The sequence below is a fragment of the Fundulus heteroclitus genome, chromosome 15 (assembly GCF_011125445.2).
Source record: "Fundulus heteroclitus isolate FHET01 chromosome 15, MU-UCD_Fhet_4.1, whole genome shotgun sequence".
NCBI lineage: Eukaryota > Metazoa > Chordata > Actinopteri > Cyprinodontiformes > Fundulidae > Fundulus > Fundulus heteroclitus.
The window spans coordinates 18,088,478-18,100,172 of NC_046375.1; the positions used below are offsets into that span (position 1 = coordinate 18,088,478).

Below are 11,695 nucleotides of genomic sequence, written 5' to 3' on the forward strand. Positions count from 1 at the left end.
GATAACTAATTATTAGAACCAATATGTATGTATAAAAAAACATAATCAAATAGTTTAACACAAAGTCCAGCCGGATTTGCCACTCACAATATGGCGGACGCCTGACTTTCTACTTGTATCCAAGCCAACGCGGTGTCTACTTTTAGTCTCTCTACTCTGGGTCTATGAATATATCCAAGGTTACAATGATAAACTATAAATCGAGCTAACTGGTGAAATTAAAGCCTCCGATAAAGCGCATCGCTGGACGTTGAGCCAACCGCTTTAGTTGAAGCTCATCCTGGACGCTCCGGTGTAGAAAACAAGCCAGCGAAGGTTCAGATCGATTTAGCCATCCAATATCTCAGCACTTCTCTTTGGAATGTTTATTTTGTGTTTAAAACTGAGTCTTTTTTTTTCACCTTTTACGTTTCAACGGGAGCCACTTCCATCCTCTGGGGAGCGGGTTCTTTCCCTCCTCGTGAAGAGTTTACGGCCTTTTATTTTTTGTTAGCATAGCCTGTTGTTAACCTTCGCACCAACCAGACGTTAGCTCGCTGCAGACCGACAACATCTTTTCCGTCGCTCACTCTGGTGTCGGATTTGAGCAGCAATGGAGGACGAAGCCTTCTCCAACATAAGCGGCAAGCCGATCTCCCTGGCTTGTCAGAATCACTCGAGCTTCTGCAGGGAGTTCACGGTTAGCTCCCCCAAGATGTCCATCGGTAAAGTGATGGTGTACACCTGCTCCGTGTGGCTCCTGGCTTATGCCATGTTCTTCTTCACGCAGGTAAGACGACGCGTCTCGGTTCTTACCCCTATAGGACCAGACCTCAGTCGCAAGGGCTTTTATTTTCACGCTCAACCAAATGTGAGATCCTGCTTTCATCCACCTTTTTCTGGGTTAGCAAAAGTATATTAAAGTTTAGAAGCTGCATCAGTTTATGTAATCCATTTATCAGGTTTTTCTTCATCAATCAATCTATGCTTTTCTATTTGTTCTATTATTGATCTGTCACTCCTTTTATTCATACATCAGTTCTGTCAGTTCAACCCATCCATCTTTTAGCCATATATTAATCAATCCATCCACCCATACCTTCATGCATAAATACAGCCTCTTTTTATCGTCAGTCCAATCCATCCAATGTTCCATCACACGACAATATAGTTAAATATTGCGATGACAACATCAGTTGCGTTTGTCACCCATTTTCTTCTTTCCTCTCCTTCTCGGCTTCGCTTGTGTGACCTTTAGCGTTGTGTTTGCACACACTGGAAAAGCATATACTGTCAACATGCAAAAAAGATGCAAGAACTCTGTATAAATCATAGCGTGCCATAAATATCCCTAGATATATGTACGTGTGCACCTTGAGAATAGCCTGCACTGTTAATATTTTACCGCTTTCATGGAGCTGTGCGCGAATGTCCCCCCCTCTCCCGCAGAACACCGCGGTGCTCTCCAGCGCTATTCTCATCACCCTCGCCGGCATGATGCTTCACATCCACTTTGTGAAGGTGGACCACGAGACTCTCCTCGTCGTCGGCTCCCTGGGCATCCAGGTGTCCTCCAGCTACGCGTCGGGTCGCGAGGTCACCACCTTCATCGAGATGAGCAGGATCAAAGACATCGTCATCAATGAAGCTGTTTACTTGGTGCGTGGGGCGCGTGTGGTGATGGAATAGCGTAGAAATATCCTTTAATGTCCCCGCGGTGGGGAGATTTTGATGTACTCGCTGCACAGTGGGGTCGGACTTTACATATTAAGATGTTCCAAAAAAAGTAAAAAACCAAAGCAACTGAACTTTTTTCAGCATTGTGTGTTGTCATTTCTGCTTTAACTTTCTGTTCTCTCTCTTTTTCTTCATAGTAGGTACACCTGGTCTGGCGTTCTGTTTACTGTGACATCATCCAGAGAAGACGGCTCACCCGCTATTACCATCTAATATAGAACAGATTACTAGATCAATGTGTGCTTCTGTGTTTTTTTGTCTCTCTTGTTGTGTCTCTGCTCTGTCTTCTCTAACCCCCAGTCGGTCGAGGCAGATGACCGTTCATACTGAGCCCGGTTCTGCTGGAGGGTTTTCCTTCCCATTAATGGGGAGTTTTTCTTCCCACTGTCGCTTCATGCTTGCTCAGTATGAGGGATTGCTGCAAAGCCATGGACAATGCAGACGACTCTCCCTGTAGCTCTACGCTTCTCCAGGAGTGAATGCTGCTTGTCGGGACTTTGATGCAATCAACTGGTTTCCTTATATAGGACATTTTTGACCAATCTGTATAATCTGACCCAATCTGTATAATATGATTGAACTTGACTTTGTAAAGTGCCTTGAGATGACATGTTTCATGATTTGGCGCTATATAAATAAAATTGAATTGAAAATTGAATTGAATTGAATAGTTGAAGACGTTTCGCTTCCTCTCCAGGAAGCTTTCTCAATTCAAAAAGGAATTGGAAGGATGAGAATTGAATTGAGAATTGAATTGAGAAAGCTTCCTGGAGAGGAAGCGAAACGTCTTCAACTACGGAAAACAAGTCCAGTTGCTTTGGGTTTTTACTTTTTTTAGAATGACCATGACCTGGATGACTGAGAATCTTCACCAGCATATTAAGATGTTGTTTAATGTTGTTTTCTTTGTGTGCTTTTATTTCAGCATCAGATCATCTACTACCTGTGTGTGCTGTTAAAGGAGCCCTCAGAGTCCAATGGAGTCTCAAGTGTTGTTACATTGTTTCAGGTGAGTTAGATGCCCCGGGCATCACGGAGAGCTTCTGTTGTTTTACTCCTCCCTGCTCCCCCGCTACAGAGGCTGAAATCTCACGGTGGATGTGCCGTCTTTGTCTTTCAGAGCTCCAAGCCGAGGCTCAACTGCTTAGTGAAGGTTTACAAGAGCTGTCAGGAGATTCTGTCGATGTGCCAATGACCCACGAGTCAAGTTTAACATTGTTTCGTGGACGTTCAGCGTGTTTTGAACACTTTTCTTTCCCCAAGACTTCTTAAGTTATTGCAGGATTTATTTCCTTCATGAATGCATACATGAAATGAGACCGGTGGATTTTTATTCACAAGTGGAAGTTTAAATGTTTTACTTTGTTATAAAATTTTGTTTAATGATGTATTAGAAATAGTCTAAAAGCTACAACTCTAAAACTTTTAAATGAAAATAGCTCTCTATATATATTTACTAGATATGAACTGACTACTAATTCAACTTTGTTTTGTAAGTATTCTGTTTTTGCTCATTAAAAAAATAATTTGGAAAATGGTCTTAGTGCTTCTCTTGCGTTCTTGTTTTTCTTAGAGCAATACATTAACTCGACAGTAGAGGGCACCGATGGACAAAAGATGCGAACCAGGTTTTTAGGGGGACCTTCCAAGAGGCGCTACAGATGGAGTACCTTTGATAAACATTGAAGACCTCTACAGGCTTTAAATGCCCTCCCGACCTGCAAAACCCGCAGTGTATCAAATACTTGTTCTCTGCACTGTGTGCACTTCTATAAGGAAATGTTTACATTTTGACAAAATTCATACTTTTTTTTCTGGTATTGGTTGAATCATGTCATTTCACAAACCTGTTTCTTCTGAATTTTTAGGAAAGCACAGCAAACAGGAAGGGTATACTTTTATTTTAAACATGCCTTTTTAAAAATAACATTTATATAGGCCTTAAACTTATTGCTTACAACTACTGTGTCGATGGTTAAACTAAACTAAGTTGCAATGAGTGGTGAAATCTAAACAAATATCCAAAAAAACCAACAGTTTTAAGTAGTTATCATTTTATTGCAAAACATACGTTTGATACATCCGGAAAAAACAAAACTTAATATTTGGTACAGAGACCTTTTGTCTGCAATTGCAGAAGTTTCCTGTAGTTATTAAATTATTTCTAATTCTGATTAGTTCTTGATGAGATTTGCACACAGTGCAGGAAGGATTTTGGACCAATCCTCCATACAGATCTCCAGATCTTTCAGGTGTCGGGACTCTCGCTGAGCAATACGGACTTTCAGCTCCCTCCAAAGACTGTGGATTGGGTTCAGGTCTGGAGACCAGCTCCTTGGTTGCCCTGGCTGTGTGCTTCAGGTTCTTGTCATGCTGAAAGACCCAGCCACGACCCATCTTCAATGCCCTTAGTGAAGGAAAAAGGTGGCTAAGATCCCCCAACACATGGCCCCATCCATCCTCCCCTCCATACGGTGCAGTTTTCCTGTCACCTTTGCAGAGAAGCATCCACAAAGAATCATGTTTCCACCTCCATGCTTTACGGTTGGGATGGTGTTCTTGGGTTGAACTCATCCTTCCAAACACGGCAAGGTCTCTCCTCAGACCACATGACCTACCGTAAATCCTCCTCCGGATCTGGTCATTGGCAAATTTAAATTTCAGACGGGCCTGGCTTGAGCAGGGGGGCCTTGCGTGTGCTGGCGGATTTCAATCCTTGGTGGCGTAGTGTGTTACTAATGGTCTTCTTTGAGACTGTTGTCCCAGCTATCCTCAGGTCATTGACCAGGTCCTGCCATGTAGTTCTGGTCCCTCACCTTCCTCAATATTATTCATGCGCCACAGGGTGAGATATTGCATAGAGCCCCAGATTGAAGGAGATTGATCATCATCAACTTCTTCTATTTTCTTATCATTGCAGCAATAGGTGTTACCTTCTCACCAAGCCGCTTACCTATTTTCCTGTAGCCCATCCCACCCTTGTGCAGGTCTACTATTTTATCCGACAACCTTACAAAACTCTCTGGTCCTGGCCATTGTGATGAGGTTGGAGTTTGTTTGAGTTTGTGGACAAGTGTCTTTTATACAAATTATTAAAACCGGTGCAGTTAATACAGGTAATGAGTGGAGAATTTAAAGAAGAACTAACAGGACTGTGAGAGCCAGAATTGTTTCTGGTTGATAGGTGATCAAATACTTTTGTCACAACAAAAAATTCTAATTATTTATTCAAAAATCAGACAATGTGATTATCTGGATTTTTATTTTAGATTGCATCACTCGGCCGTCGTTGAAGAGTACTTATGATGGGAAAAAAGACTTCTAAAAGCTTTAGAAGTGGGAAAACCTGCAAAATTAGCAGTGTCTCAAAATCTAGTTCTCCCAACTGTATCTTCCTTAAAGGCAGTTGGCCACTTTCTCTCACTTCTGCCTTCTTGCTGTTAGTTAACTAGACTTGTTTGTTGAGGTATTAAGCCTAACCTCATATTACAGTTGCAGTGTGTGCAGGGATAGTTTCAGAGAGATGTTTACTGCACAAGCATTACAAAAACAATTCAGCAGTATCATAATGCAGTGTTCCAGTTCCTGTGCCCAGTGGTCATTGGACAAGGGACAAGATTCACCCTGGACAGCTATTTGGATCGCTTTGATTAACTTCAAATGTGGTCTGAAGGGTACTTTACAATAAAAAGAACATCCAATTTATACAGAGAAACATATAGTCAATTCAATCCAATCGTATAGGCAGATTCAATCATAGTTAAATCTTTTTGTAAAACATATACTTATGTTCAGTTTCTGAAGTGTTCTGTTTAAGGAAACCCAGCATATATAGAAGCAGTCCATGCACCTGAATGAGCTTGTAGAGCCAGTGGTCGGTTATATCAAGTTGTTGTCTTAGTAGCAATCCTTCCTTCTGAGCATGCATGTGGCGACAGTGGAAACAAAGACTAAATTTGAGCGAGACAATTCCTCGGCAAAAGTGTTGGCGCCCTTTCAGGTGTTTGCTTTTTAGCTTATTTGTCCATTTGTTATTTTTCAACTTTAATGTTGACATGAAATCCAAACTAGGCTGAGACCAAGGTTTATCTCTGTCATGTTGTCTTTTATCGTAGTGAGATTTTAGTTTCTTTATACATTTTGTTCCATTTTGGGTTGAAACTTCAGAACCATCTGCAACCACTAGCTGTGCGTGAACTCCATGTTCTGCTGGTCAAAAGAAAACAAATAGGTGTGATATTCACGGAGCGATGCATTTCCCTGATGGGAAGGGTGGCCTTCTGACAGCGCCTGAAGGTGTGAAACAGTGGGGAATCAGTGAGAGGGGGAAGCCTGGGACTTACCAGGATTGACACCTTGGGGCTTCTGAATAAGCCTCATAAAGCAGCCACTACCCCCATGGGTTAAACATTTGGGTGAGCGAATACACAGCAAGTCTTGCTTTAGACTCAATGGGAGACTGCTTTATAGCAAAGCTGCAATTGTACAAGAACTTCTCTCAGTCATGTGAAGTTGCCATGATTGAGTTTTTTTTAACCACCTGTAATGCACAATTGTGTAAAACACAATCCAATTCTGCCTCACTGACATTAAAACAATACAAGTAGCGAGTTTGCCAAAGGTGACGTGCCCAGGGTTGATCATTTTGAATCTCTTATTCCTCCTTCACTAACAGAACTCTGCTTTTAGGTTACTGTCCTCAGGATCATGACTTAGGTCAGTAAAACCAAATTATTTGAAGAACTCCTTGTAAGGAGAAAATATTCAGAATATCTGCTGATGATAATGACACGTGGACATGGAAAACCAGAAGGTTTGTTCGTGACATCACATCAGCATCTGGGGCATGTCTTCTGAGTACACAGAGCAGTTCTTCCAGTGCTGGAAACTTCTAGACCCTGTCTGGATTTTTTTTTGTCAATAAAGTTGTATGAAGATTTGAGTGTCCTCAACAACAACACAAGTTTAGTATCTTGATGTGTATCTGCAGTAGCTATTTAGCCGCTAGCATGGCAAACTTAATCTGTTAGCACACTGATAATGATAATATAAAGAAAAGTTAGATAGGTAAATCTCTGTAGATCTGTATTGTGTATAAAACTCTTAGATATTAGTTTAACAAGATGAAGGTGATATCAGAGGTGTTAGATTTTTGCTAACATGCTAGCTCCGGCTAAAACCAGATTCACAGCTGAAAACCAGACATTTACAAACATTTCCAAAAAGCATTTTCTCATGTTCTAACGTTAGGTTAGACTTTTTTTTTTTAACCAAATTACCAGAATTATTTATGCTAGAATAATATTAGGGAGAATTTCTTAGAGTTCTATTTTAATCTTATACATCAAATGCTCTTATGTATTTGGTACTGGATGGTTTGGGTCAGACATTCTGGGGATCTTTCCATCCATATCAACGGCCTGCAGAACAAATCTCCAAAAGTCAAAGTCTTGTCCCTTTGAATTTTCAAACAGCAATCTGTCCATTTATGTATTTGTTTAAATAATAGCTTATTCTCCGAGTGGCCACTCAACTTTTGTCAGTACAGGATTTCCTTTTGGATAATGATACCACCTTCAGCCAGAGTTGTTGAAAGAATCAGAATCAGAAATAATTTAATAATCCCAGAGGGAAATTGTTGTTTCAGTACAATCACATACATGAGACGTGGATATCCACAATTATTTTATGATATGGAAATTTCTCTCCAAAACACTGGGACACAGAATCAGTCTCCTTGCTAATATTGGCCAGACATCATGTGGTATTCATAGCTGCGTAGCTATAATTGTTGAAATGGATGAAAGTGGCACCTTCAAGTTGTATCCAAGGAACAACCGGAGTTGTCAGTATCTTGGCTTTCTCGAATCGTTTAAAAGGCATATTGATGTATGCAAATCTAACTTCTAATTTTGAAGGAAGTAAAAAAAGAATTCAGTCTTTCAACAAATGTTAATTAGTAATTCTAAGTAACCTAAAATAGTTTATCTGATCTAATGTCAGTGGATAACAGCTATTTTTTTCCCTATGTAACTTTCAGGTTTCAACTGTGTATTTAACTAAAACAGCATGAAAAAAGATAAACCAAAGTACAAAAATGGCTTTCTACATAGCCATATTTGATTGTCGTTACCCCTGTGGCATCAACACAGAGGGTCAGTGTGACAATGAAGAGTGGTACCCATGGGGTGAAATGAGGCAGACGAGCTACTGTTGAGACTCATTAAGATATCAGCCAAAAGAAGAACTTTAACATGATATTATGAGGAGCCAGATTCAAACCAAAGAAATCTCTCACATGTTCCTCCCAAAAACGTCTAATATATGGTAGACTTCAGGCTGATAGCTTTGCCAGGTCCTGGTGCAGCAAGACATCCCCCAAACCAAGCTACCTCTACCTCCATGCTTTCCAGTTGGTAAGATGTTCTTTGCTTCAAATGCTATATTTAATTTATGCTAAACACATTCTTTCTTCTGCTGTCAAGATACTCTAGTTTTAGATATATTTGTCCAAGAAACATCATTGCAGAAGTCCTGGTCTTGGTCTGTGTCCTCACTGTCAGCTTTTTTCTGACCTTCATGTTTTTTCTTAGAACGCAAAGGTTTCCTGTTTGCACACCTCCCGGGAAAGTTGAACTTGTGCAGTCTCTCTGATTGCGCAGGCATGCATGGTACTTCCCAATTAACAGCAGCAAGCCACTCCTTTGGGTCCCCTAATTACTTTTCAGGATTTCTGAAGACCTATTTTGTCATCTTGCTGCCCACTCTCAGAGTGAACTTGCTTGGATGACCAGACCTGTGCATGTTGGCAGTTATATTGAACATCCTCCACTTTGTAGACTATTTTCTCTATATTGGAATGGTGGATTTCCACTTCTTTTGAGACACTTTTTAAAGCCCTCACCAAGATGCTTTAGTCTTTTTTTCTGAACACCCCTGGCAGCTCTTTCGATCTCACAATGATGCTCACTCTCACCTCAACAGTAACGAGCACAGTGAACTGCATGCCTGATGCTCAAACAAGACAAACTTCCTTCAAAGGTGATGAGTAAAAATCTCCAAATCATGTTGTAGTTTATTCAAGCCATTTTAATGGGAATAAATAAGTGGGTGTACTGATTTATTCCGCAACAAGAAATGCATTTAAGTAACATTTAACAAAAAAATTCAGATGTAACATATATAGATTGATTATTTTTTCATTGTTAAAATGCATTATAACTATCCACTAGTCCATATGTATCAGAAACAACACCAGGCTTTCATAATTTTTGAAGGATTGTTAAAAATTAAAGGTGTTCAAAAAGTTTTCAAATTCAGGCTTTATTGCATTTAGTGCAGCTTTGAACTGAACTCAATTGAAAACATGTTATGCAAACGTTTGGCAGCCGGTATGTGTCGTCATCTCTTTGTATTGTATGTGTGTTGCGTTCAAGGCTGTCAGGTGCCGGAGAGAGAAGTGTCTCGTCTTTTGCTTTGTTTTTAAAGTGTCCATATTTCTGGTTCAAATAGATAAAAGAAGCATGATGTCAGCTTAGATCTAAATATTGAAAAGAGTCCCTAAGGTTCCCTTACTGCCTTTCAGGCAATGTCATTTCTACAATAACATTGACTTCTTTTGGGATTTAGAGGTAAGGCCTTTTCCTGTAAGGTTAACATGTATATGTTTACCTGCTTCCCCAAATAAATCTGGTCACTTCAATATAAAGAAATGAGAGTTTCTTTACAATAACTCATTTCAGGATAGTGCTGTTTAACAAAAAAAAAAAAAAAAAGTAAAACTGTGTATGCCTTCAGACTACACGATACAATATTTAATGTTTTGATCACTGGTAAAAAAAACTAAATAAAAACGTTTGCTTGCATACATTAATTTTTTTCCAATATTGTAGCATTAGCTTGATGCTTAGTGGCACTAACCCATTAGGCAGGTAAATCACAACAGAAAGGGAAATATTTCTAAAAGCTGCAAAAGGCAAAAGACACAAGGCAGATGCTAATATGGGAGGCGATATTTAGTCTTCAGGTGATATGCCTGAGGCCTTATAACCCATGTGAGGTTCTTTAAATAGCTCTTTAGCTTGCAAAATATTCTGGAGGATACGTCATGGAAGAATCTTGACTCCTGGAAAGAAAGAAAAAACAACAACAATTGTCTGCATCAAAGTTACAATTGCAACTTCTGGTTGAACCCCCCGGTTCATTTGGCGTGAACCAACTTGGACTTGAAAGCTTCCAAGGAAAGTGAAAAACGGCACAATCTATTACTTTGCAGATCCCATGTTTCCTATTATGTGGGATAAATTGACCTTGGAAAAAGGTTAATTGTTGTGTCGGATCAAGCATTTGTGTGATGCGTACACCAAACGTTTTTGAGTATTAATCCTGTGAAAAGATCTGGTGATCTTTTAAATTTCTCTGGTAACATCCTCCTGGGTTTTATTTTAAAAAAGCCTTGCATTTCAGAAACTTCAGGATTTCAAGTACTCTATTAGGGTCCCAAGGATGTTTGGAAGAAAAACAGCCCCACATCATCACAGATCCACTACCGTGCTTAACACCAGGCTTCAGGTCTTCTGGGAATTGATCCTTTGTTTCACGTCTGAATCCCAAAATGTTCAGTCTTTGTCCCATCGCACCGGTGCATGCAGTTATTATTAGAGCTTAGCAGATTCTAGTTCCATGTTTGTGATGGTAGAGTTTTGCTACATTTTTTAAATGTTTCTATGTGAGATCATGCTGCTGCTTAAAGTATTATCGGCACAGAGACCAGGTTCCTCATTCTATGGGAAGGTTCTGTGCCACTTCCGAGTAAGACAAGATCTATTGCCCTTAATTGCCTCAACCAGTTTCTCTGTTGCTAATTTTGCTGTTCAGTAAAACCTTTTCATATAGCGTTGCAATCGCGTTCCCCCCCATTGTTCCACAAATCCCAAACGAAGAGCTCCCCTCCTCCCGATTCTCAGCCAGTTTAGATGCAAATCAATTTTTTTTTTTTTTTTTAAAAACCACAATGAAAACAAATGGCTCCTTTGTGGCCACACCCATGCAAGCGTCACCTGGCAGATGTGAGGTAAGTGAGACAAGCTTCTCGTCAGACGGGCTGGCAGCAGATAAGAGCGAGGAGCCTGCTCTACAGGTCGGTCGGGCCGGCTGACAGGCGGAGAGCTCTGCCTGCGAACGCACATCCGTTTCTTTCTGTTTGCCTGCACAAGAAAAAAGGAGAGCCCGGCCATTGTCACGAGCCTCGCATTATTAGCATGTGGCTTTGTCTTTGTGTGTAAAGGCAGGCCTTAAAACCACCGCATTCAAAACTGCCTGGGAAGTTTTGCACTCACATCAAGCAGGAAATGAGTTCCAATTTATTTCGATTTATTGTTTCTAGTCATTGTTGACTTCGCAGCATGAGTCAGAGACTGCTGACTGATGATAGATTGTCAGTGCGTTCACCATTAGAGGTGCCTTACTGTCTGTAACAGGCAATCAGTCAGTCAGTGACGTTTACACCAACAAAAATCAAAAAAGGCAGACTAATTAGCAAATTAGAGAGTTTGTTCATTTAAAAGTTGCCATCGTAATCCCCCCCCCTTTTTTTTTTTCTTTTTAAATTTTGCAGAACACTATAAACAATCAAGTTGTGAAATCCTGGTAATGAATCTCGACGTTTCGTCCCTTTTGTTTTGAAGCATCCCCCTGCGTAATGACAGGCCTCTCCCCTCCACGTGTCTAATAGGAGTCTGGCATTAAAAGCTGGTACATATGTGTCAGAGGGAATATGTGTGCTCTGTAATCAGCTGTTGCGCCATTCCCAATCCCAGCAGTGATATGTCACTTCTTCACAAATACCCCCATCCTTGCCACGAGCTAACACAGCACGAAATATGACGTCAGCTGGAGGAGACACCGAGGATATGAGAGGGAGGGGATCAGATAGCGGTGGGCATTAAGGAGGCAGCTGAGATTTTTTATGATCTTTTTC

The 11,695-nt window shown here is 40.5% G+C and overlaps 1 protein-coding gene across 1 annotated transcript; it reads left to right on the top strand.

Annotated features, from left to right (window-relative positions):
* The first annotated feature begins 64 nt into the window (after positions 1–64).
* On the top strand, positions 65–3,168 carry pigh (phosphatidylinositol glycan anchor biosynthesis, class H). The gene is made up of 4 exons (XM_012859995.3): positions 65–769; positions 1,429–1,638; positions 2,642–2,725; positions 2,837–3,168. Exons 1-4 carry the CDS (start codon positions 593–595, stop codon positions 2,909–2,911), a joined length of 546 nt encoding a protein of 181 aa, XP_012715449.2. The 5' UTR covers positions 65–592; the 3' UTR covers positions 2,912–3,168.
* The last annotated feature ends 8,527 nt before the right edge of the window (positions 3,169–11,695 follow it).

Coding starts and splice junctions, on each gene's coding strand:
- pigh (XM_012859995.3), top strand. CDS start 593: ATGGAGGACGAAGCCTTCTCCAACATAAGCGGCAAGCCGATCTCCCTG. Junction 1,639..2,641: donor TCAATGAAGCTGTTTACTTG/GTGCGTGGGGCG, acceptor CTTTTATTTCAG/CATCAGATCATCTACTACCT. Junction 2,726..2,836: donor GTGTTGTTACATTGTTTCAG/GTGAGTTAGATG, acceptor TTTGTCTTTCAG/AGCTCCAAGCCGAGGCTCAA.